The sequence below is a fragment of the Oryzias melastigma genome, linkage group LG4 (assembly GCF_002922805.2).
Source record: "Oryzias melastigma strain HK-1 linkage group LG4, ASM292280v2, whole genome shotgun sequence".
Lineage (NCBI taxonomy): Eukaryota > Metazoa > Chordata > Actinopteri > Beloniformes > Adrianichthyidae > Oryzias > Oryzias melastigma.
Genome location: NC_050515.1, coordinates 31,522,629 through 31,548,343, shown reverse-complemented (window position 1 = coordinate 31,548,343; position 25,715 = coordinate 31,522,629). Strand labels below are relative to the sequence as shown.

General features: G+C 42.6%; 3 protein-coding genes across 4 annotated transcripts in view; 2 read left to right on the top strand and 1 right to left on the bottom strand.

The window, feature by feature from the left end:
• Positions 1-1,759: 1,759 nt before the first annotated feature.
• Positions 1,760-24,801, bottom strand: LOC112136889 (calcium homeostasis endoplasmic reticulum protein). 2 transcript variants are annotated; one of them, XM_024258868.2, is made up of 21 exons: positions 24,680-24,801; positions 17,266-17,444; positions 15,689-15,862; positions 14,439-14,477; positions 11,972-12,141; positions 11,644-11,781; positions 11,420-11,571; positions 11,182-11,293; positions 10,097-10,186; positions 8,241-8,433; positions 6,593-6,750; positions 5,259-5,513; positions 4,988-5,180; positions 4,669-4,913; positions 3,899-4,032; positions 3,743-3,829; positions 3,522-3,668; positions 2,668-2,775; positions 2,499-2,593; positions 2,243-2,428; positions 1,760-2,174 (listed from the first exon to the last, which is right to left on the bottom strand). In XM_024258868.2, the coding sequence occupies exons 2-21, from the start codon at positions 17,288-17,290 to the stop codon at positions 2,137-2,139; spliced, it is 2,739 nt and encodes a 912-aa protein (XP_024114636.1). In that variant the 5' UTR covers positions 17,291-17,444; positions 24,680-24,801; the 3' UTR covers positions 1,760-2,136. The 2 variants fall into 2 exon arrangements, with proteins under 2 accessions (XP_024114636.1, XP_024114638.1); XM_024258870.2 differs by lacking the exons at positions 14,439-14,477; positions 24,680-24,801 and having other exon boundaries at positions 17,266-17,406.
• dohh (deoxyhypusine hydroxylase/monooxygenase) lies at positions 18,651-23,034 on the top strand. Its single transcript, XM_024258873.2, has 6 exons — positions 18,651-18,840; positions 19,060-19,166; positions 19,531-19,698; positions 20,810-20,886; positions 22,176-22,425; positions 22,511-23,034. The coding sequence occupies exons 2-6, from the start codon at positions 19,061-19,063 to the stop codon at positions 22,819-22,821; spliced, it is 912 nt and encodes a 303-aa protein (XP_024114641.1). The 5' UTR covers positions 18,651-18,840; position 19,060; the 3' UTR covers positions 22,822-23,034.
• The window catches only part of rsph4a (radial spoke head component 4A), a 13,533-nt gene continuing 12,515 nt past the window's right edge, over positions 24,698-25,715 (top strand). Inside the window, exon 1 of the mRNA XM_024258871.1 lies at positions 24,698-24,837. Within this exon, the coding sequence (XP_024114639.1) occupies positions 24,749-24,837 (89 nt within the window). The 5' untranslated portion in view covers positions 24,698-24,748. The remainder of the gene's footprint in view (positions 24,838-25,715) is intronic.

Genomic DNA, 25,715 nt, shown 5'->3' with positions numbered 1-25,715 from the left:
AGAGAAGCAGAAGCTAGACTGAGGTCAGACGTGAATATTTGCGAGAAACAGTTTGGTTTTATGCAGAGAAAGAGTCTGGACTGACAGAGAACATTGGAGATGTTCAGGACACGGAAAGAGTTAGAAAATAGTGGTGAGATGTTCTGTAGGTGTTGTTTGCTGTGGTGATGGACAGACTGATGGGTGTTATTGGACAGGAATCTCTAAGGATTCTAATGTTTGCAGATGACATTGTGATCTGTAGTAAGAGCAGGGAGCAGGTGGAGGAACATATAGAGCAGAGGTGTCAAACTCAATCGTACAAGGGGCCAAAATCCAAAACACACATTAGGTCGAACAGGATAAACATTTATTCAACACTATAAAACTACATTTTTAAACTTTAAAACTGTAACTTAACATAATTATGAACTAGATATATAGCATTAACTGCAATAATGCTAGTGTGAATTATGTAAACTGAATTTGGCTGATGAAGATTTTAGTGCTGATAGCTGAAATAGCTGAGATTGATAGCTGAAAACGCTGAAGCTAATAGCCAGCTAAAATATTAGCAAAATGCCAAATTAGACTGAAAAACAAACAAACAAACAAACAAAAATCAGGTTAGCTAAAACAGCTAGCATGTAGCTCAAATATTTGCTGAACCCCAAAATAGCCTAAAAAATTATTAGTAAAAACCAAAACAATTTTTAAAACTTTAAAACTGTAACTTTTTACCATTATTATGACTAATAAAAAGGCAGGGATATTATTCCAGAATAAATCATTTTAAACCTTAAATAACTTTAGATATTTTACTCTCCATAAAAATATATTTTGTCAAAATTATACAAGTTAGAAATAAGCCCAAGATAACATCGGGCCATTAATAACAATAAATTAAAATGATCTGGAGGGCCGGATCCGGCCCCCGGGCCTCGACTTTGACATATAATCTAGGTTTGCTCTAGAAACTAGAGGACTGAAGGTCACCAGCAGCAAGACGGAGTAACCGAGTGTAAATGAGAAGAACTGAAGTGGAAGGGTGAGGAGGTCACAGGGAGCATAACTGAAGGAGGTGAAGCAGTTCTCCCCTTAAGTAGCTGTCCTTTGCTAAATCGGACATTTACAAACACTATTTTGGAGTTTAGCTAATATTTCAGCTACATACTAGCTAATTTAGGCTTTTTTCAGTTTTTAGGCTTTTTTAAAGTATAGCTATTTTTTCAGGTACGTTATCTGTTTTGACAAACCTACTTTTATTTTAGGCCAATTTTGTATTTAGCTAATATTTTAGCTGGCTATCAGCTCCAGCGTTTTCAGCTATCAACTTCAGTGATTTCAGCTATCAACTTCTTGAGCTTCTTCTGCAGCCAAATTCATCTTACAGCATTCACACTATCATTATCACGGGTAATGATATATATCTAGTTCATAATTATGTTAAAAAGTTACAGTTTTAAAGTTTAACAATGTAGTATTAGAGTGTTTAGTAAATGTTTATCCTGTTCGGTCCGAGATCTAAGGTGTGTTTTGGATTTGGCCCCTTGTGATTGAGTTTGACACTCCTGATCTAAAGTGTGCAGTGAGCAGTTTTACAGCCTTAAAACATTTATATTTGTAAACAAACAAACAAAAAAAAAAATACATCTACCTTTTAGATTTTGTCCATTGCAGTTTATTTTCAGAATGTAACTCGTGTGATAAACGAGGGATTACTGTGTGAGACGACCTAACCCTTTACAATTAACCTGAAATGAATTGAGGTAACACTTCATCTGTGAGTCGATCATGTTTATTGACCTTCAGGAGAAAATCTCATTTACAGCCTCGTTTTACCTACAGTCAACATAACTAACACATGGAGGCACGGCCCACACGTGCCACGGTGAGACGGCAGTAATAAATGGTAAAAAACACAAGATCCAGAGGAGAAACTGAATCTACACTCAAAATTCAACACCAGACGAAAGCAAAACCATCTGAAGACGGAGGCAGCAGTGAACGGATGGATCCTCTTCTCAGTCTCGTGAGCCGAGCCGTGGCTTCATCCGGCTCCTGCCGTTCCTGTGCAATACCGGGTCTGTCTGAACGTGCGGGGAACATCTATGTGTGTGGGGGAAGAGGTGGGTCACATGATGCTGCTGGATGACATCATTCAGCCTGAAGGGGCTCCTGCGGTTCCCGATTGACTGCATCAGACAGAAAAGAGAGGAATTGTAATCAAGAGGATCAGTGAGGGACGCTGTGCCGCTCATACCTTCTTCTCGCGCCTTCATGCGGGCCACAAAGTTGTAGCTTTTGGTCCTGCGATAGTTGTCATAGGGGTCATCGAGTGACACCCCCACCCCTTTGTACTGATCCCATTTGTCTCTGATGTCCCCCCCTTTGATGGGGTCCTGGATGCCCTGCTCCTTGGCCCCCAGTCCACCAGAGCCGCTCCAGCCTGCAGAGAGCAGCAGTGTCAGAACCAGACCGGACCACACCTGGAGCCTGCCACTGACAGCCTGACTGACCCATCTTCATGAGCAGCTGATGACCCTTGTTCTCCTCTCCCAGGCGGGCGTCTGGAGGCGGTTTGGAGGAGGGCGTGGCCAGCAGCGCCGCAGACCTGTGTGGGACGGTAAACGTTCGTGTTTTTGGGAGAAACGCACGCTGAAGGAAACATTTTGACGGGAAACTTACGAAGGTGAGGAGCTGCGGGACGTGTGGCCACGGCGCCGCTTAGATGGTGAGCGTGAGCGAGACCTGGACCTGGAGCGACTCTGAGAGGATCTGGATCGACTCCTGGACCTGCAGAGTCCACAGAGCAGCAGCTCTAATCAGTGTTATTGCTAAGCCTGGGTTAAGGAAATCAATTAATCAATTTTAATTGATTCAAGCTTAATAGTTTAATAATCGATTCATAAAAAATAGAAATCGATTTAGCACATAAAGATAAGTCCGCTAGCTTGATGCTAACGTTTAATGGAATTTCCCATAAGACAGCTAATGCTAACGCTCGGTCGACCTAAACATCCATTGCTGACTAAATGAACATCTTTCTATGAATTTTCCAAACTCTTTTAAGGAAATATTTTTAAAGTAACCACTTGTGATCTAAAACACAGTTTTACACTTTCTTCTTCTTCTGGAATAAGTTGTAATGCTATAGCTCAATCGCCACCTAAAACTTCCAAACTGAAACGTCCTCCAGGAGAAGCAGAACAATGTTTCCAATGTTAATGATCTGAACATTTTAGTTAGAACTTCTCCTTTAGAGAATCCATGTAACACTGGATGATATCAACAATCTCATTATTTCACTGATACATTTACAGAATGTGATCTGGATCATTAATATGAATATATTCAAAACATATAGTAGATTATTAATATATTTCTCAACAAATGTGTAAACTCAAAATTGAATTGAAGAAAAATTGGAATCGAATCGATTCAGGCTCTTGTGAATCAAATAGTTTCTGGAAATCATCATCAATACCCAGCCCTAATTATTTCGTTTGCATCATGTGACCGTTCCAAGAGTGTGCACACACCTGGACCGCGAGTAGGAGCGCGAGCGGCTACGGGAGCGAGAAGATCGGGATCTGGACCTGGAGGATTTGGAGGACCGAGAACTGGAGCGAGATGAAGACCTTCCTCTGCTGCGAGAGCGACTCCTGGAGCGGCTGCCTCCACGGGCGCTGAGGGCGGAGTCAAAGGGTTAGTAGTGCAGAGACATCTCTCCTGATCTCCCTAAAGGTGAGGGAGGGCTCACCTGTTCCTCTTCTCTTGCTCCTTCTTCCTCCGGGCCCTCATCTTGGCTCTGAAGAACTCGTAGAGTCCGTTCTGCTCCCATCCCTCACTGGAACAAAGCACAGAGGTGAGCTGGCCTGCATGGCGGTTCTGCTCAGTCCATCAGCAGGAGGGGTACCTGTTCCTGGGCCGATCGTGGGAAGGAGGGCTGTAGAAAGCCTCCACGGCCGCCAGCAGGCGCTCACTAGGAGGCATGGGGGGTGGGAGGCGGATGTCTTTGGGGTCCAGAGGTTTGTAGTCGGAGTCCTCCAGCTGTCAGGGGCACAGCAGTGGATAAGCCAGAATTCTCTTTACTTAAGCGAAACAAAAACGGTCAGCTTTGTTGCTGGAGACACCTCCACACTGGACTCTACTGCTCATAGAAATCTGGGGTTCGTCTTCAACAGTTGCTTTAAATTTGACTAACAAATTAATGTTGTCAAAATGAGATTATATCACAAGATTCAAAACATGGTGTTTAAACAATCATCACGGGTTTTCACCCACCAGGTTAAGTCTACAACCACAACTCAAGCCTGCAGCCGCCTGGTCGCACTGGCGATGCAGGCAAGGCGCAAGTTATCTTAAACACACTAAATGTGTCTGCTCTGACCTGAACGCTGATGCACTCCGTCTCTGAACCTAAGCCAGTAACTGCAACATGCAGCGCCCTCTACAGGTTCACAAAGCAAACATCTGGGTGTTTGAGTAACATGAAAAACCAACTGAAAGCCTTAATCAGTTTGAACCTGCCTGCCGGGTGGCTCTGAAGCCAACACTTCAGTGTTTTAACCCCGTCAAACGTTTGCTGACCTGTGATGTGAGAGAGACGAGCAGATCTGAGGATGGACAGACAAAACCTCAAACAGCCCGACTGCATGTCTGTGGACCCCCAGAACTCAGACTTACTTTGACCAGTGGGGCCATGAGCCCCGCCGGCAGGTCGAAGTACGGTACGTTGGGCACGAGGCTGGGGTCGTCCTGGACCGGGGGCTGCCGGTGGCGCACATGTGGCGAGTGGCCATTGAAGCCGTGCTGGGTTGGGCCAAACTCTGGATGCTGGGCCCCCCCCCAGGGAGGATGATCGGCTGCCATGCCTGGTGGTGGGAGTCTCGGGTTGGGGTGGTGGGGGGGAGGAGGGGGTCCCGGCATCTCTGTCAAACAGAATTGTCTGTTGAGGGTGCCGGCACACATAAGGGGCGCTGCTGTAAAGGGGGTGGGGTCTCACCTCCAGGATAGTCGCCCTGAGCGTAGTCGAAGCGGTGGGGGGTGTACGGCCTCTCAAAGTGGTGTCTGGGGGGAAAGTCCTCCTGCATGAACCGAGGGGGGAAGCGCCCAAAACCATGGGGTGGTGGAGGGGGTTGGTTGAAGGGTGGGGGCTGCTGGTGTGGAGGAAAAGGTCCTCTGAAATGGGGGGGTCTCTGTAAAAGACAACAAAGAGATCAAGAGAAAGTACACTCTACATGCCCCCCCCACCATCATCATTGAATATCTCATGCCTGCATGCGTGGTGGAAACGGGGGCTCCCTTTGACCCCAGGGGGGCTGCTCCGGCTGGTTTCCCCATGGGGGCTGCTGCTCAAAGGAGTTCCAGCCCGGAGGGCCTGGGTCTGACCCCGCCGGGCCACTCCAGGGACCTCCTTCTCTGGGGGGACCACCACCCCAGTTCCCAGGGTCTCTCTGGTCGTTCCACATGCTGTCGTGACTGTTCCAGGGGGGGCAAGGAGGGGGAGGCTGGTTTGGGTCAAATGGGGGCTGAAAAAAAAGGAAAGCATTAAGCAAAGTCAAGGGGTTAAAAGCAAAATCATCTTTTGGTCCATTGTCAAAGTGTTCGCAGTTTTTTTAATGATGTTTTTAGCCAGAATCAAAAACCTGCCGGTTTCTAGTCTCTGCAGAGCAGCAGAAGTTCATCAGAAATTCACCTCTGAGTTGTGGGCGACAGTGTAAGGCCACCCTTACTTCTCGTCATCCATCTGTTTTACATGCTCCCCTGACTAGCTTACAGCCCCTCACACCTCCAACCTAATATTAGCAGTGCAACAAAAATGGCAGCAATATCATTTCTATCCAGCTGTACAGTTCTGATCCAGATTTCAGCTCAGACGAGGAAAACAAAGACGTTCATGGATCCATTTGTCTGCGGGTGGATGATCAGAATGGAGAAGAGCAGGAAGACTGTTGTCATTGTAGTTCCATCGACAAACCCAATAGCTTTTTCAAACTACATTTATTTAATCTGATTCACCACAATTTAAATAAAGAAATATTCAAATAAATAATTAACATTTTAAGCTTAATTTTCGTTACAAAGGTTCTCCATCATTAGAAAAACCTAGATCCAAGAACAACAAAAAGAAAGGAAAGAAAATGAGAGATCATTTATCCCTTTAAATCTCTGGAATCTGGAAGCATCTTCAGGTTAAAAATAAATAAAACTGAGTCTTAACAATAGAAATGTTGCCGTCCTGCCTCACAATACCACATAGAATGAGCATGTTCGGACAAAACAATGTTGGACCAAGCACAGAGCCCTGCAGTACTTCATGACTTAGACCAGCTTAATGGAAATGCTCAAAATACTGGACTGGAACAGTGGAAACGAGGCCTAAAAGAACCAGTACAGACTCAAGTCCACTGCAGACATGTTTCAGAGTTATGATGTGCTCTAAATGTTCAGTGAAACTCCTAAAAATACATTTCCAATCTGTCATAGAATTAATCTGCAACAGTTTTCACTTTAACTTTATATAACAAAGAAAACTCCAATAAATCAAAAGTTGAGGATCAAAGGTGGACTTTTAAAATGACCAGAGTGGGCCTGCTGGACTTCGTACCGGCTGGTTGGGGTTCCACGGTCCGATGTGCTGTGGATCAAACCAGCCGGGCTTGTTGGGTGGGATGTCTGAAGGTCCTGCAGAGCTGCTGGAGTCCTGAGGTCTTGGTGGATCAAAGTCTCCCGGAGGAGGACCAGACATCGGAGGCTTTCCTTCTCCTGAAGACAGCATGGAAGGATTACAAGATCTATTAGACATCATGTGTCAAAGTCAAGGCCCGGGGGCCGGATCCGGCCCTCTGGGTAATTCTATCCGGCCCTGCAGATCATTTTATTTTATTGTTATTAATAGAAAAATGTTATCTTGAACTCATTTCTAACTTGTATAATTTAGACAAAATATACTTTTATGGAGAGTAAAATATTGAAAGTTATTTAAGGTTTAAGTTGATTTATTCTGGAATAATATTCCTGCCTTCTTATTATTTATAATTATGTAAAAAAGTAACAGTTATAAAGTTTTAAAAATTGTCATTCTGCTAGTTTTTTTTTACTATTTTGGCTTGAATTTCCCCCAGGGTGAGTCCCAAAGGGATTAATAAAGCTATGTCTAATGTCTTTTACTAAGATTTTTTTAGGCCGTTTTGGAGTAATGCTCATATTTATGTGCTACTGTTTTGGCTAATTTAGGCATTTTTTTCCCCATTTTTTAGGCTATTTTGAAGTTTAGTTATTTTCTGAGTTACAGGCTAGCTGTTTTGACTAACCTACATTTTTTCCCCATTTTTTAGGCATTTAGCTAATATTTTAGCTGGTTATCAGCTTCAGCATCTTCAGCTACCAGCACTAGCATCCTCAGCAGCCAAATTCATCTTACAGCATTCACACTAGCATTATCACAGGTGATGCTATACATCTAGTTCATAATTATGGTAAAAAGTTACAGTTTTAAAGTTTTAAAAATTTAGTTTTAGAGTATCAATAAATGTTTCTCCTGTTTGACCCGTGACCTAAGGTGTGTTTTGGATTTTGGCCCCTTGTGCGGTTTAGTTTGACACTCCTGATTTAGAGAAACATCAAAAAATGGACATGACTGCCATGACATTTGTGGTTAGATGTATTCATTTCTTACACCCCTTACTAAGTTATTGATATGATCCCATGAGCACTGGCATTCTCTATCGGTATGTAATCTGTTATATTTCAATCAAGAGCTCAGAGCTGTAAATCTGAAGGAAGAACATTGTTCCAGAAAATCTGCAGCAAGACGTCGTAATGAATGAATGCAGATATCTTTAACTTTCTTTCATATGTCCCACAGTAGCAGAAAACATTTCCTCATTACAACTGAGGTCTGGTTTCTCCATCATCAGCCAACAGGTAGTTGAGTGCTGAAAATTTCCAAACATCCCACTTTCCTTAATTCTGAAGTTTTCTTTGACACATTATCTTTCCCTCTCAATGAGCACATAGACTCGCTGAAGAGCTGCTTCAACCATCCTCTTATCTCCATGTCATTCTGAAGTTAGAGCCCCTCCTCTGATGCCTCATTCAGAACATCTCCAGGTCTTTGAGGAGCACGTCATGCAGAGGTACGCTCAGGAGAAAGAGGTTAACAGGATGGTCAGCAACACTGCTCCAGAAAACCATCAAGCACCACCTAAGAAGATCCCAGAATGCAGCAAAAGCTTGTGTGAGCGGAGTCTCACCATCATGAGGGGTCATGGGGGGAGGTTTCTCGGATTCAGCCGGAGCAGCCAGTTGACCAACAGCCGAAGGTGGAGGCTGCTGCTTCAAGCTGGAAACAAACTCTTCGTGCTGGGACTTTAGGGTCTGGATCTGCTGCTGGAAGGCCAGCTGGATGGGCTGCACCACGGCTGCATACTCTGTGATCAGAGATGCCTGGAGGCAGAAAAGCAGAGTTAGGTCGCAGCCTGGTTACCATAGTTACCAGATCCTCTTCCACCTTAACCTGATTCAAGCTAGATCAATTTAACCTGATCTTTCTTTTTTATTTATCTCAACCTAATTCACCTTCACCTAACATGATTTGACAATATCTACAGTGGGGCAAAAACATATTAAATCTGTAAACTCTCCGAGTGAAAAAGATGAAAGGAGATTTCCAAAAATCCCATTGTAGGATTTAAATAAAATAAATAGGTAAAAAATATCAACTGAATGTTGCTAGAGAACATCCGGATCCATGGTGGTGGAAGCATCATGCTATGGGGCTGTTATTCTGAAAAGGTATCAGGATGACTGATCTGTATAGGGGAATGGATGAATGGAAACATGTGTGATTAGATTTTGGACAAAAGCCCCCTTCCATCAGTGAGAACATCCGGATGAAATACGTCTGGATCACACATCGCCATGGCAACAAAAGAGGGATTTTATCAAAAATATTTTAAAGGAATAGAAGGGGTTAAAGCAGATCTAAATCCAATTCAATTCAATTCAATTTTATTTATATAGCCCAAAATCACAAAGAAATTTGCCTCATTGGGCTTCAAAATGTGAACAATAGTTAAAAACTAAACAGACTACATAAACTGGTTATCCCTGCCCTTAGACCCTCCCTCCCGGTAAGGAAAAACTCCTAAAAAACCTGAGTCAGGAAAAAAGAAGAAACCTTAGGGATTCCCACATGAAGGAGAGATCCTATCCCAGGACGGACAGGCGATACCAGAACTGATAGAAAATAGAATAGAAAATCTTTGGAGGGAGTTGAAATTCTATTTTCCAGAAACTGTCTCTATCTCTGCTCTAAAGGAGATCTGCAAGGAGGAATGGACCAAGACAGCACCTTCAGTGAGTGCAAACCCAGTGAAGACTAACAGGAAACATTTGACCTCTGACCTACTATTAACCCCTCCGCTCTCTTTTGGGGTCCAGATGACTCCAACCGCATATTGATGTGTGATTCCTTCCATGACAAATGTGGACAAAGGGGGACTGGATTTTATGTCTGCCATGGACATCAGTGAAAATCAAAAATTAATGGTAAATGGTGTATACTTGTATAGCGCTTTCTACCCTCCTTCGAGGGCCCAAAGCGCTTCACAGTCACAGACCCATTCACCCATTCACACACACATTCACACACTGGTGGTGGCTCCGCTGCCGAACACTGGCGCCAACCTTTTGCCAGAGGCAATTTGGGGTTCAATTGGGGTTCTTGCCGAAGGACACTTGGACAAATTAGTGGGCAAGACGGGAGTCGAACCCGCTCGCTTCCGATCAGGAGTCGACCGCCCTACCACTGCACCACGGTGATAAAAAAAAGTTCAGCGCACTGTCTTGTGGGGTCCAGATGACCCCACTTTTAATGTAAACAAGCTAAGGAGAGCAGAAGGGTTAAGGTGATCAAAAACTTACATTCCACAATATTCAGCAAATAAATTCTTTAAATATCAAAGAATGTGATTTTCTGGATTCTTTTTTTCACAGTTAAAAGTGTCTCAATGATGAACATTATCTAAACAGAAACTTTGATATTTATTGTCATAACTCTATTTTTATGAACTGTTAAGTCACACGAAAACAAAGCGGCTCCACTGACCTGGTACTGTCCAAGACCCAAAGCTGGATTCTGGAGCTGCTGAATGGTCTCCTCATCGAAGTAGCCATTTTTCTCCCACAATTGCAACAGCTGGAGAGCCACAGAGGTGAGAGTCAGAGTGAAGCCTCAATCCACATAAAAAGTCACAGATTATCTGAACGCCTGCAGATCTTTCAAGGTTCTGCCAGGATCCCAGAATCACTAACAATACAATTCAAACAACAATGCAGGTTTAAAACTCAGAGGCTTAAAATCTTTAAAAAAAAATTTATCAGACCAAGAATGGTTATCCTCAAAAAAAGTAGATTAAATAATAGATTTTCCCAAAATGCAGGATTCTTTGACCTTTTTGGTTCCTTCTGCTAGAGATTCCCAGAAAAGGAAACAGTATTTCCCTCCAAACTAACTCTAAAGCAGATGATTGTGCTTGGTTAATCTATATTCCTAATTTATTTTACAGACAATATTCAGACCCTTTTTAATTAAATCACAAATTGAATCAAACCTTAAAGACTCAAGCTCTTGTTTGATCTGGCATCTTTATTTCTCTTTGACAGGGTCCCACAGTTAAGCAGAATGAACTACTGTGATAATGTAACCCAAAACGTGATGACCACGCATGTAAACGCCAGGTCTGAAGAGGTTAAAGAGGATTGGTTCTTTGGCACAAAATAGCCTTACCAATGAATGAATTCTGTTTTTTAAAGATGTTGAAGTTTGATGTTTTAAGAAGTACGTGGTGCTCTATTAAAATGTCAATCTGTTTAATATGAGTTGCAAAGAAGATTGTGAGTTACAGCTATTGTGAATACTAATACTGTAATGCGACTAACGTGCAGCGTGTTACAAACAAGTTCTAGAGCTCTATGAATGCAATTACTAGTCTGTCTGACGGACTTATCTGACTCTTCTGTCTGGTCTAGATAAGTCCTTATATATGATACAAGTTCAAAAATAGACCATTCATTGACAGTGTGCTTTATAATCCAGTGCATCCTATAGTGCAGAAAATACAGAACTATATGTTCTGGAAGAAGAAAGAGACACAATGAAGAGACCAAACTAGACTGAGAGCTTCTGCTTACTCTGGTGATCTTTTGTTGCTTCTCCTCCTCCACAGCCAGGAAGCTGGTGCAGTAGATGGGAACCACAACTTTCTGCAACGCCGCCAACAGATCCTTCTGCTGCTTCCGCTGGCTGTAGACGACATTTACACCAGTCCTCTTCAGCAACACGTCCATCACGGCAGAACTGAGTCTGTTTGTGGGTCAGGAGATGCTGACCATCATGGCAGACCAGTCCCCATCCAACTGAATGACTTACCAGTGGTGAAGCACATCATTGGTCAGGTAGATCAGGTGTAGGCGGAGCTCAAAGTGTGCGCTATCTGCAGTGATGCGGTTGCGGAGGTGTGATGCCATCAGCTCGCAGTGCTGTGGAGTCTTAGCGTTGTTGAACATCCAGTTCTTCCCAGCCTGAAAAAGACAAACGGAAGGGTGAGACGAGGTTCCCGCAGGCCGAAATACACTTCCAGAGCTCTGCCTTACCGAGATGGCATCCTTGGTGCAGGTGTCGATGATGGGCTGCAGCAGGTTGTCTAACTCTGTAATGTCGAGTTGAGTTTCCACCAGCAGTTTCTGGTTCTGCTGCTCCATGGCCAGAGCGATGGCAGCAGACATCTGCTCCTACACGAAAACAAAAAAACCAGGAGCATCAGCTGGATATCCTCCATCTTCTACACGGACATGAGAACAACTCCTGAAGAGCTGTTCTTACATAAGATGGTCTTATCAGACTCAGAACAAGGTTCTGATAATCCCTCCCCACCAGCTCCAAGAGTCTGGACTAAAAAAAATAAAAAAAATCTGACCATACCTGTCTGAGCGTGTGCAGGTGCTGCTCCTGGTGCTGCAGGTTCCACAGGCTCTGTTGGATGAGCTCCTCAATGGAGGGTGCAGCAGGGGGAGCAATCGGAGGCGGAGCCATCATTTGCAGTGGTGGAGGGGGGAGGTCAACCACATCTTTGGCGCCGGGGTTGAAGGCATCTAAAGACAGAACAGACAGAAGACAGCAGCTGAGGTGCTAAAGATCTTTGAAGGTGACTGCACACCTAACTGGGTGGGTGGGGTCTTTGTTTACAGCTGCCCCGCCCACATGATGACAGACATGGCAGCCGGATAGCAATCTGCCAATGAACCTGAAGACATGCACAGTTCCAAGTGCAGCTCGGTTTTGCCCGGTCCAGGTCTGATACAGAAATGTGAGCAGAACCAGTCAGTGATTAGTCAAAATGAAGGGAGATGCTAATGTCCAGAACAGGTGGTCACCTTGTTGTGATATCACAGCTGATGCATAAATCAACAACATGACCCGGGTTGGAACTTAAACTGCAGCCGCTGGTGGGAACAGAACTTTAGAACCTCCAGCCAACTGATGCAGATGAAGGTGGGTGGGTTCTAACCATTGACTGTATAAGAGAACTGGATCGAGTGACCACCGCCCCCCTTATGTTCCAAACAGGAAGTACATGCTGGCTCCAAGAAGCCAAAATCCCATAGACTACTATAGAGAAATAAACAGTTTTCCTCAGTTATTCAATTTGTCAGAATAACAATTTTTGATCTTATATATATATATATTACACATTCTTGATCATCCTTATTTTATTTTTTTATATATATTTTCTTTGTAGACAAATTATAAACTGACCAATCAGATGCCTCAATAAAAGTGCGTGATGTCACGTTGAACAAGAAGTGTTTGGTTCTTTCGAGGCCACTTTCAAGTTGCAGGGGTGTGGCCTTCCAACAAGCTCACTCCTGATTGGTGAGAGTGGTTGCCATAGAAACAGTGGCTTTGCCTGAGCTGGACCAATGACTGCTTACTGATAAACCAAGACTTCAACATGGCAACGTGACGTTTGTATCTCTAGACCAGAATTCTGCAACCTGCAGCTCCAGATCCACATGTGTCTCTTTTATCTCTCCATGGTGGCTCCCAACATAAAATAAGTCATGGAGACTGCTGATCCAGACATGTCGACCGTCAGAGTCAGCAGCTCCTGATAATGTCTGTCTAACCAAAACTACCTAAAGAAAACAAATAAACAAAGCTAGAAACTAAGACTACCAAGATCCAAACTAAAATAACTAAACCCAGCAGTGGAAGACTGCTGAGGACAAAGAGGAGAAAGAACAAAAAAATAAACAAAAATAAAATAGCAATTCTTTAAAGTAAGGATTACTTAATTATCATTTATTTAATTTAGATTAGTTAAATTTATAAACTGATGTCTGAGGTTCACATAGATGATAAACTATGTAGGTTTTTACATCCTGTTGACCTGAAGACGTCTTGTTTGATCAACTCTACCTCCAAAATGAACAGATTTTATATGCAAAGTAAAACTTTGGTAAAAAGTTTGATCTTTTATGAGTTGATAAATTATTTGAGCTTCTGTTAAATGTAAAAAGAAAAGATAAATAATTTTTGAGAGATGATAGGTTCTTTTTATTTTTTGCTTTTGTTTGTACCAAAAAATATGCATTATTCATATTTTTATCAAAAAAAGAAGGTCATGAATGCAAATCCAAATTTCTTAAAGGCTAAAGTAAGACTATACGGCTCCTTCTAGGTTTGGATCAGTAGAAAACGAGACCAAATGCACTTTTAGTATTAAAGCTTGCCGACCCCTGATCTAGCAAGTGGCGACTGAATTGGCTTAACTTAGCTGGAGTGGAAGTAATCCATTTTCTATGGATGATATCACACACACTCAGTCCAGTTCTCTTATACAGTCGGTGAGTGTAAGCTGGGGACCACAGAGAGGAGTAGCTACACTCTGGAGTAAACTCCAATATCTGAAATGTGCAATAATTTATCCCATGGGCAATTTTCATGCAATGCTGTTTTATATTTTCACAAAGTATGAATCGTGTTTTGACATGGGCATTTAGGTGGATATTTATTTGTGGTTTTTACACAGAGGGGAGAACTATTACCCCCTTTTTTCTGAGCCAACGTACAACTGTACGATGACCATGAAGACTCAATCTTGAGGAAGAGGCTGCATGTGACCCACATGAACAAATGCCTCCTCAGCTGTCAGTCCACGTGAACATGCATGTGCATGATTCTGACCCAAACACAATCAAGCGCTCCTGCTGAGTGAGTCATGATGGGGCAAAAAGGCATCATTTCTGCAGAAATGGGAGAAATGCTAAAGCAGAGGACCACATGAAGATGAGGATGCAGCTGACAGCAGACCCAAACGCCTCCAAGCATACATGAGGTTCTGCAAAACGAGTCTAACCAGACCCAGAGACCTGCTCCAGATAAATACCTTCTGATTTACATTCCTCCCCTTCTTGGATGGAAGGATCTGAGTGGAGAAAACAGACTTTAATGCATTTCAGTGGATCACATGGCTCACAGAAGTCCATGCAAGCATGCAGGTTTTTGGTGCAGAGCCTCCTTAGAGGTCCATGCAGATCCACCCAGCAGCTTTCTTCTGTTCTCTCCAATTCTCACCACTCAGCACATTAATGTTTCACAACAGCGAAGCAACTCCTCAAAACTGTACAGCTGCATAGCTCCAATATTGCTCCAAAGTTTTGTTGCTCGCTAATGTTAGCTTGGAGTTGTGAGGGGCGGGAAGCTAATGGGAGAGTGTAAACAAAGGGCTGATGGGATATCAGCTGAGGCTTACTTCCCTGCCTACCACTAAGTTGTGAATTCCTAAAGAAGTCCTGCCGCTCTGCAGAAACTATGTTCTAGAAAGCGACAGAGACCAATACTAGCCAATTAGATGCCTCAAAAAGAGCATGTGGTTCCCGCTGGCCCCACCTCCAATGCTCAAAGCGTTTGATTGACACATTCTCGGACCAATCACAGTTCACCAACGTTGTCTGTACTGCAGAAAAATGGCAACTGCATTGACTTTATTTCGTTGGAACCCAAGATAACAGACTTGTTTTCTCCATCTTATTCATGCTGATGGTTCCAACTCTCCCCACCAATCACTGTTCAAGAGTCCTTGAGCAGGGAGTTTAACTCACATAGATCCCAGCAGCTGAGTAAGCACCTTACAAGGCCATGTAGATGTCATAGCAGGAAGATTTTCGCATTTTAACAGTATAGTAATCTATGTTTTCTGAAGTAAATGTGTTTTTTGCAACATCATGACTTTCTCTTTCAGGTGGATAAACCCTTCAAATATGACTGGATGGTTGTTTGGAGACATTTAGCTGTTTAATGAAATACTTAAGGGAATAATTTCTAATTTAAAAGGCAAAACAAACAAAGTCACATGATTTCATCTGTGAACATTCTAGTTAAAGCTATTAACGTGTATCCTACAGTCATAGTAACTGAGGTGTTCTCATCCCAAATCTCCATTATTATCACTAAACCTTTATTAAAAACGCAATTTAAGGCTCAATTTCTCCACCGGGGACAAACTGGGGGCTGAGCTAACCCCCCACCTCACTGCCTCAGACATGGAGACACCAGAGTGCAGCTGCAGCACTATCACAATGGCTTCAGCCACACATTGAAGTGAGGAGGCAGACTGCATGCTGGGACGGTACGTACGCTGCTGCTGCTCCAGGGTCAGCTTGCACTTGTAGTAGCTGAAGAAGTCGCCCCCGAACAGAAAGGAGAACTTGGGGTTGTCCTTCTGCTTCTCCATGGTCATCTTTTCAAACTCTGGCCCGTTTCGGGCCACAAACTGGGCCAGCTTGTCGATGACATTCCTCAGCTCTTGATCTGCAAAGAGGACAGAGGCATATGAGCAAGGAGGACAGAACGGAGGAGCACCATCCCATTCTCCACAGGTGTCAAATAGTGCTGCCACTAACGATTATTTTAATAGTCGACTAATCACAGATTCTTTTTTCCAATTAGTCGACTACTCAAGTTGCGGGCAAACTGGATGTAAAGCACACATCTTAACCATCACTAGCTTTAAACTAACGAAAAACTAGATGTATAGCATTACCTGCAATAATGCTGTAAGCTGAATTTGGCCGCTGAAGATCCTAGTGCTAATAGCTGAAGATGCTGAAATGAATGGCTAAAAATGCTGAAGATGATAGCCAGCTAAAATATGAGTTAATTGCCAAATGAGCTTGGAAAACCCAGAAAAGTTTTAGTCAAAACAGCTAGCATGCAGCTGAAATATTAGCTAAACTCCAAAATAGCCTTAAAAAACCGTAATAAATGCCAAAACAGTCCAAAAAAGCTAGCAGAATGCTATTATAACGTTCAACTTTACTACACTCCTCCGACTCCATATAATTTAAAGTAACGACTAATCGACTATTATATGAGTTCTTTGACTATTTTAACAGTCAATTAGTAGTCGATTAGTCGACTAATCATGGCTGCCCTAGTGTCAAACTGATAACATCATCGATGCAGCTTTAGAAAGGACAAACGAGACGAGAAATTCAACAGAAATCAGTCTGACTATACAGCAACAATAAATGTGAGGTTGTTTTTCCTTTTTTTTCAATGATGAGTTTTCCTAAAATCAGCTTTCCAGATGTAAACATAACTAACTTTATAGATCCAAACTTTCTCTCAAGTTAGAACTAAAAGTGAATGAATGAAGGTGTAAACTGACAGAGCCCTTTTTGGACCACAGTAGAAATCTCAGGCCCTATTACTTGTGACCACAATCGACCTCAGAACCACAGAACAAGGGTTCGTGTGTTTTCTCATAAAACCCAGACCCATTCCGAGGCTATTGAGCAGGTTCTGAAAGATTCCCCCAAAACGTGGCGTTTCAGCAGGACCATAAACAGCTTTGTTTTGACCCGATTCTCCACGGATCTCTAAGGTTCTGCTTCACTTGTGTTGGTGTCGGTTCAGAATCACGTTACTGCTTTTAATTGGTTTCGTAAAGCTCAAATATGACCACTGTAGAGGTTTTACGTTTTACTACAACGACGGCCCAGACAGGCCAGTTTCATCTGGTTCCGTCAGCAGCTCGAATACAAAAACGAGAAGAACCTATGCTACTGGGCTGTACATGGGAATAAATAAAATAGAATCCAGAGGTTCGGTTCTAAAAGGTTCTTTGTTGCTAGTTTCATCAACGTCAAAACACAGCCGCGCGCTCAGTAAGGATAGCTAGAGGTCCTGATCAGACCTGATCTGGAACTCACCTTCAGGCGGGTTCGGGATGTCCATGGCGGGCTGAGTTGAGGCGGACCGGGCTGATTTGGGTCACAAACGCCCCTTTTACGCCAAAAGTTTCAAGAAATGTTAAAAAACAGGAGGCGCGTAGTCGCCGCAGCACACCGGAAGTTCCCCTCAGATGCATCAGCAGATCCCACAGCGCCCCCTGCCGCGGGGGAGGCGAAACAATGGAGGACTAATTCAGATTCCTGCTTTAGAGAGCGATTTCATACACATGTAGTAGTAGGTCGGTCAGTAAAATACCCGTAAATACCTGAAGTAGTACAATAGTGCAATGGCAAAACCTTTTAGCATATTATTATATCTTAAATGTTTAAAAATCTACCGTACTCTAACCAGACTGTTAGATAAACACATTTATGAGACCTATGTCTCATTTGCATAGTAAAAAGTATTATTAAGCCAAAGATCCTTTAGGGACAGTAAAAAAAAAAAAAAAAAAACACTGTTCCTAAAATGTCTAGTCCCCAAGTGTCAAAGTTAAGGCCCAAGGGCCAGATCCGGCCCTCCAGATAATTTTATTTTATTTATTTTAATGACCCAATGTTATCTTGCGCTTATTTCTTGTATAATTTTGACAAAATATATTTTTATGGAGAGTAAAACATTTGCTAAACTTCAAAATAGCCTAAAAACTGAAAAAAGCCCAAATTAGCCAAAACAGCTAGCATGTAAATATTAAAAGAGCCTAAAAACTAAAATAAAAAGCTTAAATTAGCCAAATCAGCAAGTTTGCCTAACTCCAAAACAGCCTAAAAAAAATCTAAGTAAGCGCCAAAACAGTCCAAAAAGCTATCAGAATGCCAAGTTTTAAAACTTTGAAACTGTAACTTTTTAACATAATTATAACAACGCAGGAATATTATTCAAGAATAAATCAACTTAAATCTTAAATAACTTTTAATATTTTATTTCCATAAAAAACATTTTGTCAAAATTATACAAGTTGGAAATAAGTTCAAGATAACATCGGGCCATTAATAACAATAAAATAAAATGATCTGAAGGGCCGGATAGAATTACCCGGAGGGCCAGATCCGGCCCCTGGGCCCTGACTTTGACTCATGTACTCTAATGGATACTCTCACAACAATCTTCTACACATTTCCTTTAATTCGTTTGTCAGACATCTGAAACCTTCCTCCACCCATCTTACCAGTCACAGAGCCCTTTAAATTACTGTAGTATCTTTTATTCAACAAGCCACAACCTTTCTATTCATTTCTTGAAGAACAATTTACAGGAAATATTTCGTTTACTGAACAAAATATTTTTTTATTTATTTACTAAGCAAGTTTTCTCTAAATTTCCATCTGTCACAAATGAATTCCCGGTCCTCCAGGTCTATAGAGGGCGCCAGCGCAAACAGGAGGCAGCCCAGAAGGAGCCAGTCCCGGTCCCGGCGCGTGCTGGCCTGTGCTGACGGCCACGAACTCAAGAACTTTCTGTAAACTTAATAATCCGGACTGGTTTGTGTCGGTACCGGTACCGAGTTGGTGGGTTTGCGCTCCAGAAGCTCGACTGTGACGTGGCATCAGCTGGTAGGCTCTCGTGCCGTCAAGGCTCATGTCTGAACGGTTCCACAGCATGTGGACCGAACCGGGGCAGGCTCTTGAACTGCTCAGTGTGTGTACTTGTCCTACTATGCAGGAGGACTCAGATTCAGTTCAGTTTGTTAGACCATGCGGAAGTGTCAGGAGTCTGTCAGGTTCGGCGGTACCAGCTGACTGACCCACACACGTCTTCATGTCTGTCCGCAGCATGGCTGGTGTGGAGCAGGTGGCGGCTGTGGGGCAGGTTCTGGTGGACCCGGGACAGGTCCTGACCCAGCGCTTCAGAGCCCTGTTCACCCTGAAGAACCTGGGAGGTAAAGAACCTCACACACACTGCTGGTTCTCCAGAACATTTATTTCCAGATGTTCTCAGCTGGAAACAGAACCCATGAAGTCCCACTGCCATTCATCTTTAACTCTGAGGTCCTTTCGGAACCTGACCCAAACAAGGGTTCGGTCAGAACTGTGATGTGACGGTCAGATCTATTATGCATAAACCAGGTTCTGGAGGGTAGAGTCCAGTCTGGCTCTAGATCAGAACCTCTGAGTTCCACCATCACTACTCAGAAATATGTGGAAGCGTTTGGCTAGAGGAGACCAGGCTCTGATGCCTCCAGAACTTTTCCTGACTCATGAGCTGCTGCAGACCGACCCATTGTGCCCCTCTCTGTGTGGCAGGTGCTGAAGCCATCGAATGGATCGGAAAGGCGTTCAGCGACGACTCCGCCCTACTGAAGCACGAGTTGGCGTACTGCCTGGGTCAGATGCAGGACCGGCAGGCCATCCCTGTTCTGACAGCCGTCCTCCGTGACGCCCAGCAGGAGCCTATGGTCCGGCATGAAGCAGGTAACCCGCCTTCACTCCCAGAACCGCAATGTCCGTCAGGTGTGTAGTCAGTGTTTATGGACCTGAAGGTTGGAGAAATGTGCGGTTGATCAGAACCTGCTGAACTCTTTTGGTGTCAAGAGGTTGCTGGAGCCTATCCCAACTACAGGGCAGGTCACCATGCTGTTGCAGGGCCACACACTCGCATGCAATCCCAGAGACAGTTTAGAATTAGGGACGTGACGATTTTAAAGTTTTAAAGTCACAATTTTGATTATTTCTTTTCTCAACAAAATGAATTAAAGATATTTTGAAGCCAAGTATGTTTTCTTTTTTCGCCTTACAAACTGTCTGTTTTCATACTACTGTAAGAAACAGGATTCAATACAAATAAATAATTATACATAATATGAAATTGATCACAAATCCTTTTGTGATCACAACATGAGCACAACATAATCCTACTCGGTTCATGTTGTGCTCCATGTGACGGACCGCTCCACGCCTGCTCCACGCCCGCTCAGAGCAAACCCCCACCTCGCTCGCATTCAGCGTAAATGACAGCTTACGCGCAGCTTGCAGAGAAAAAAAGACTGTAGTTGCGCGCACGCACTCAGGCACACACACTCAAAGCGACCCTGCATGAAGAAATGTTGTCAGTTCTGCATTTTTCTAAATTTAGCCACAGGCCACGACAAACCAATTTTTAAAAATTTTCTGCAACGATGAACATATTGACTCGTTTGAATCGTTTTTTTACCGATTCACGAAGAATCCTTCCGTCATTATTTAGAATACCAATGAACATGTGGGAGGAAACCTGTGAGAAGACCGGAGCAATTTAGTTTCTGGTGTCCTTAGACAGCTCTTTGGTCTTGGTCATAGTGGAGTTTGGAGTGTGACTGAGGTTGTGGACAGGTGTCTTTATCTAGATAACAAGCTCAAAAAGGTGTCAATACAGGTAACGAGTGGAGGACAGACGATCCTCTCACAGAACAAGTTACAGGTTTGTGAGACAGAAATCGTTGTAGGTGAACAAATACTTTTTTGTCTACAAATGATCTAAGGTCTCCACAGTAATGAAGGCTCTGCATTGGTTAGTTTCAGCTAAATTCTGTTTTCTCGATTGCAGGGGAAGCTCTTGGAGCGATCGGGGATCCTGTGGTTCTGGACCTTCTACAGGAGTACAGTCAGGACCCTGTCATTGAGGTAGGAGGTCAACCTTCAACACTGTAGTGTTTGGGTTTCTGCTGTCTCTGGAGCTAAAACTGACCAGGTTTGTTTATCACTGGAGGTGTTACTCGGTCTGCAAAAACAGAAATGCTCACATGATCACAATCGTATCATGCGTACCACCTAGAGCAGAGGTGGACAAACTACAGCCTGGAGGCCATATGCAGCCCATTCAATTATTTAACCTGGCCTGCCAAACTGGAATAAATGATTTTGATTACCCATATTGTTTTATTTTCCCTGTAGTTCAGGTGTCTCCCCACAGATGGCGCACTACAAGTAAATTCACCTTTGCTCAGGAAGAGAAAATTAGAGTTTACATGTTTACATTTTTTTAGGTTTATGGAATTTTGGTTGAGGTGTCTCTAAAATAGAAAGCTAAGCTTCATTTTGTTTACAACATTACTGACCTTACACTAACTTAAGAAGCTTTGTGAGCATCTGTCCTCCAGAGTTTCAAACACTGAGCAGAATATTGGTAAAAAGTCTGACTATGTGTAAACTATACTTTCTATTAGAATTAAAGTACTTAGCACATTATCCTGCAACAATGTTTATTTGCTGTCCAGAAGGTAACACACACATTTGGTTATGCTTTATAAATATATTTTATCAGACCATGAAGTAATAGTCATGTTTACATTCTAGTTAACAACAGTGGTAGGTAAGGGAAAGAATGATGGTTCTCCAAAGAAGAATAAAAACTAGGGCCGGGAATCGATTAAAAAACGAATCGATTGCAAATCTGGGGAAAATTAATCGCGATTAATCTTTTTTTTTTTTTTAAGAGTATTTGTCAGCCAATTATTATCTGCAAATAGTCATATGAAATCAGACGCAAAATTGTACATTTAGAGCATTCATTTTTAACCCTTTGGAACCTATAGGGTCTGAAACTCAGTTTTTGTCTATACACATTAACAAGTTATTTATGTTCTATTATTCACGTGTGTTAACACGTCAACATTACCAGCTCTAATAAAAACACAATTGAAAATATAATTTTTCACTTGCTCTTTCAATTTTTTTTTTGTACTTGTGCTGAAGTGGGATGACCTATAGTAGACCTTTAGAGAAATAAAGAAATAAATGGACTTTCAGTGAGTTGGACTTCAGCAGAACCAGGCTTTGAGAGAGATTCCATTTCCTGCAGCTTCATCATCTTCCTCTTCTCCAGTAGGAGGAGTCAGTATTGAACGCTTGGCAGGTTTAAGTGATTCAGCTTGGATCACATGCTGATGTCTGGGTGGTTCTCCCCCCTGCAGGTGGCAGAGACATGTCAGCTGGCCGTCAGCCGGCTGAAGTGGCTGCAGAGTGGCGGGGAGCAGCAGGACGGCGCCACCGACAGGAACCCGTACTGCTCTGTGGACCCGGCTCCACCCGCACAGAGGAAGAGCGTCCCAGAACTGCGGCGCGCTCTACTGGACGAAGCCCTGCCGCTCTTTGAGCGGTACCGGGCCATGTTTGCCCTGCGGAACTTAGGTTCTGAAGAAGCTGTGCTGGCCCTGGCAGATGGTACGACCCAAATCTAGAACCATCAGAAAGCGTGGTTCTGGTCCAACAGCCCGTTTGGAGTCTGATTCCTCCCCTCTGTGTTCAGGCCTGCAGTGTTCCAGCGCTCTCTTCCGCCATGAGATCGGCTACGTCCTGGGCCAGATGCAGCACCCGGCAGCCATCCCGGCCCTGAGCAAGGCGCTGCAGCATCCTGACGAAAACCCCATGGTCCGACACGAGGCGGCCGAGGCCCTGGGCTCCATCGGGAGAGACGAGTGCCTGGCTGTGCTGCAGCGTTACCGTGGAGACCAGGAGCAGGTGGTTAAGGAAAGCTGCGAGGTGGCGCTGGACATGCTGGAGTACGAAAACAGTGACCAGTTCCAGTACGCAGATGGGCTGGTCCGGCTGCAGGCTTAGACGGACCAGCTCCCCATCCTATTGACTTTCTGCATGTCTTGTGTGACATGTGAGAACCAGCAGACTGATCCAGACTGAAGTTCTGACTCGGCTCCCTCCTGCCTCACTACAGTCTGGGTCAGTTTGAACCAGCTCTAGGGATTCCAGCCCGGCATGCTGTGTCCTGGGCAGCATCAATTCATCAGTTAATAAAAATCATGCTGAAACAGCCTGGATGATTTGTTCTGAACTTTGTGTCTTGATCCGATCTGAGGTTCTGAACCGGATGGTCATCAAACTCAAAGTGTTTTAGTTTGTGTGAGTCTGTCTGTGTGTTTGCTCAGTGGTTTGTATGAATATTTCTTTTGTGTGCTTTTACATGTATGAATTTAAGTGTTTTTTGTTTTGTTTTAGGAAAGCAACAATGCTAGTGTATGCATTTTGCTGAAAGTAGATGCTGAAGTTTTTTGCTGAAAATTGTGACGCAACTGACTTTCATTGCTGAAGGGATTTGTTGAAAATCCAAAAGCTGTTTGCATAATGTTAAATTTGCTAAAAGACTGGAAATTTTGTTAAAGAACTATGAAAGAACGCAGAAGTTAACCTAAATGTCTTAGCATTTTGGAGTAAAAATGCTTAAAAATCTGTAATACATGTCAATTTTGCAAAAATATTTAGTGTGTTGCCTAAATATGAACTAAACTCCAAATTACCTCAAAAAACCTCAGTGGATGTCAAATTAGTCTAAAAAGCTAGCTCGTTGCTTAAATACTGATAATTCATGTAGAGAAAATGGTCGAGTTGGGGTGAGATTATATAAGTTCACTTCCTTCCACTCCCTTTCAAGCGATCTACTTGTGATTTACTAGGTGATGTTATTTCATGTATAATTACCTGATTGCTTGAAATAAACCATTTCATTCATTCATACTAGCTAAACTCCAAGATAGCATAAAAATCCCCAGTTAACTAAATTATAAAAATACTTTAAAATATTTTAAAACATGGCCCTTGATATATCTTTAAAGGCTTGTTGATCATCTTAATTTTGAAGTTTGAAAACTTTTTCATTTCCAATGGGGCATATTTTGCTCAATATTTCAAAAACTATAAAGTTCATGAATACCAAAAACACAAGCAGTAATGTCCTGAAGGAGCTTTGATACAAAGATTGATGAATCACTGAAAGTGTGATTGAGTTTTTACCTGCTGGAAAACGTACAGAAAGAAGCAGGAGAATCACTGTAGTGTGAATGCTGACTAAACATTCATAATTGAGGTCAGCATATGACATATGGAACTATTTTTCACAAAAGATTAAGTTTTGGTCTCACTGACTCAAATATGAAAAAAGTGCATTAATTACTATAACATAAGCGTTCAGCAGCATTTATGCATTTTGGTGCTTAACGTACTGTTATTTAGGCCAAAGTCATAGTTATTTTGTCGTTAAATCATGAAAAATAGGTTTAATTTTTTACCCCCAGAACTTTATGTTTACATTGCAAACACCCCCATAAATATATATATATAAACTAAGGGTTTTCGTATAACTTAACAGCAAAGGTGAAAATGTTTCCTGCTTTTCCTCATTTTTATTTTTCATTAATTTTAATGATTATATATACACTAAGGGTTTTCGTAAAACTTAAAGGTGAAAATGTTTCTTGCTTTTTCTCATTTTTCATGAATTTTAATTAATCAAAATATAAACAAATCTATTTGTGGGCTGCAATAAAGAGTGTTCTGGTTTTTGAGCATCTGTCTTAATAAATACTGAACTTTTAAAAAATCTGTTAAAATTCCCCCGGTCCGGTACGAGTTTCTAACTTCCGGTCTCAGGTCTGCGATTGCGCGCTACCGAACAGCGGCATGTTACCGTTTCCGTAGCAACCGAGGCGCCTGTTTCTCCCGTGGAAACAGAGAAGTCTGACCAGACTGTGGAAAGATGGAGGCAGACAGTTCAGAGGCAGACAGCACCGCAGCGAGCTTCAAGGCTTTTCTGCAGAAGAGCAGCTCGAGGAGCGACCGGAACCTGTGAGTGGACCTCTGAGTCAAACGTTGATCGTATATAGAGAACTGGACTGAGTGACCTAACCCTAACCCTAACCCTCCAGACATGCAGATCCTGTTGGTTCCTGAGGACAATCCCATAGGTTTCTATAGAGAAATAAACAGCTTTTACTGAGTCATTTTATTTGTTAGAATAACCATTCTTGATCTGGTACACTGTCTAACACAATTCGAAGTAAATAACAAAAGGTACCAATTTCAGCACAAAAATGTACAATATTTATTTTATGAATGTCCCGCTGGACTGTATTTGATTTGTTTTAGATCGTTAGCAAATCTAAATACAAATGTAAATAATCCTTCAGTATTTGAGGTTCTATTGAAAATATCAACCTTTCATTTGAGCAGATTTTATTCTAACAGGTTCTATTTTGGCTGATGTTATTTCCACGTGTTTATGGTGCGATCAGCACCAAAACTGATAGAAATTCATGTTGTCAACATTTACTACCTACAGCAAAGACACACTTTGCTTCATGGCCCGTAAACATTTTAATCGCTTCCTGGGATATATGTACTCGTTTCTACGAGATATTTTAGGGGATAATTGTAAAAACAGGAATGATTTGTTTCAGTGAAAATGTTCAGAGCAGCTATTGAGACACATAGTTTCAGCTTTCAAAATAAGAGCGGCCAAGTAAGAAAATTAATTTCTGGGCAAACATATTTTATAACATTACATGGAAATAGTCACTTTCATATTTTTGTCAACAGTTTCAATTAATGTAATCATGTTTTACCTTTATTTTCCTGGAGATCAGACACAGTTATGAACAAAAACAAAGAGGAGTGATGTTAGAACCACGGCTGAGCTAACAGCAGCTCACTGACCGCAGTAGAAA

Coding starts and splice junctions, on each gene's coding strand:
- dohh (XM_024258873.2), top strand. CDS start 19,061: ATGGCTGGTGTGGAGCAGGTGGCGGCTGTGGGGCAGGTTCTGGTGGAC. Junction 19,167..19,530: donor CACCCTGAAGAACCTGGGAG/GTAAAGAACCTC, acceptor TCTGTGTGGCAG/GTGCTGAAGCCATCGAATGG. Junction 20,887..22,175: donor GTCAGGACCCTGTCATTGAG/GTAGGAGGTCAA, acceptor TCCCCCCTGCAG/GTGGCAGAGACATGTCAGCT.
- LOC112136889 (XM_024258868.2), bottom strand. CDS start 17,290: ATGGACATCCCGAACCCGCCTGAAG. Junction 10,187..11,181: donor AGCAACAAAAGATCACCAGA/GTAAGCAGAAGC, acceptor GTGGCTCTCCAG/CTGTTGCAATTGTGGGAGAA. Junction 4,914..4,987: donor TCAGGGCGACTATCCTGGAG/GTGAGACCCCAC, acceptor TCTGTTTGACAG/AGATGCCGGGACCCCCTCCT.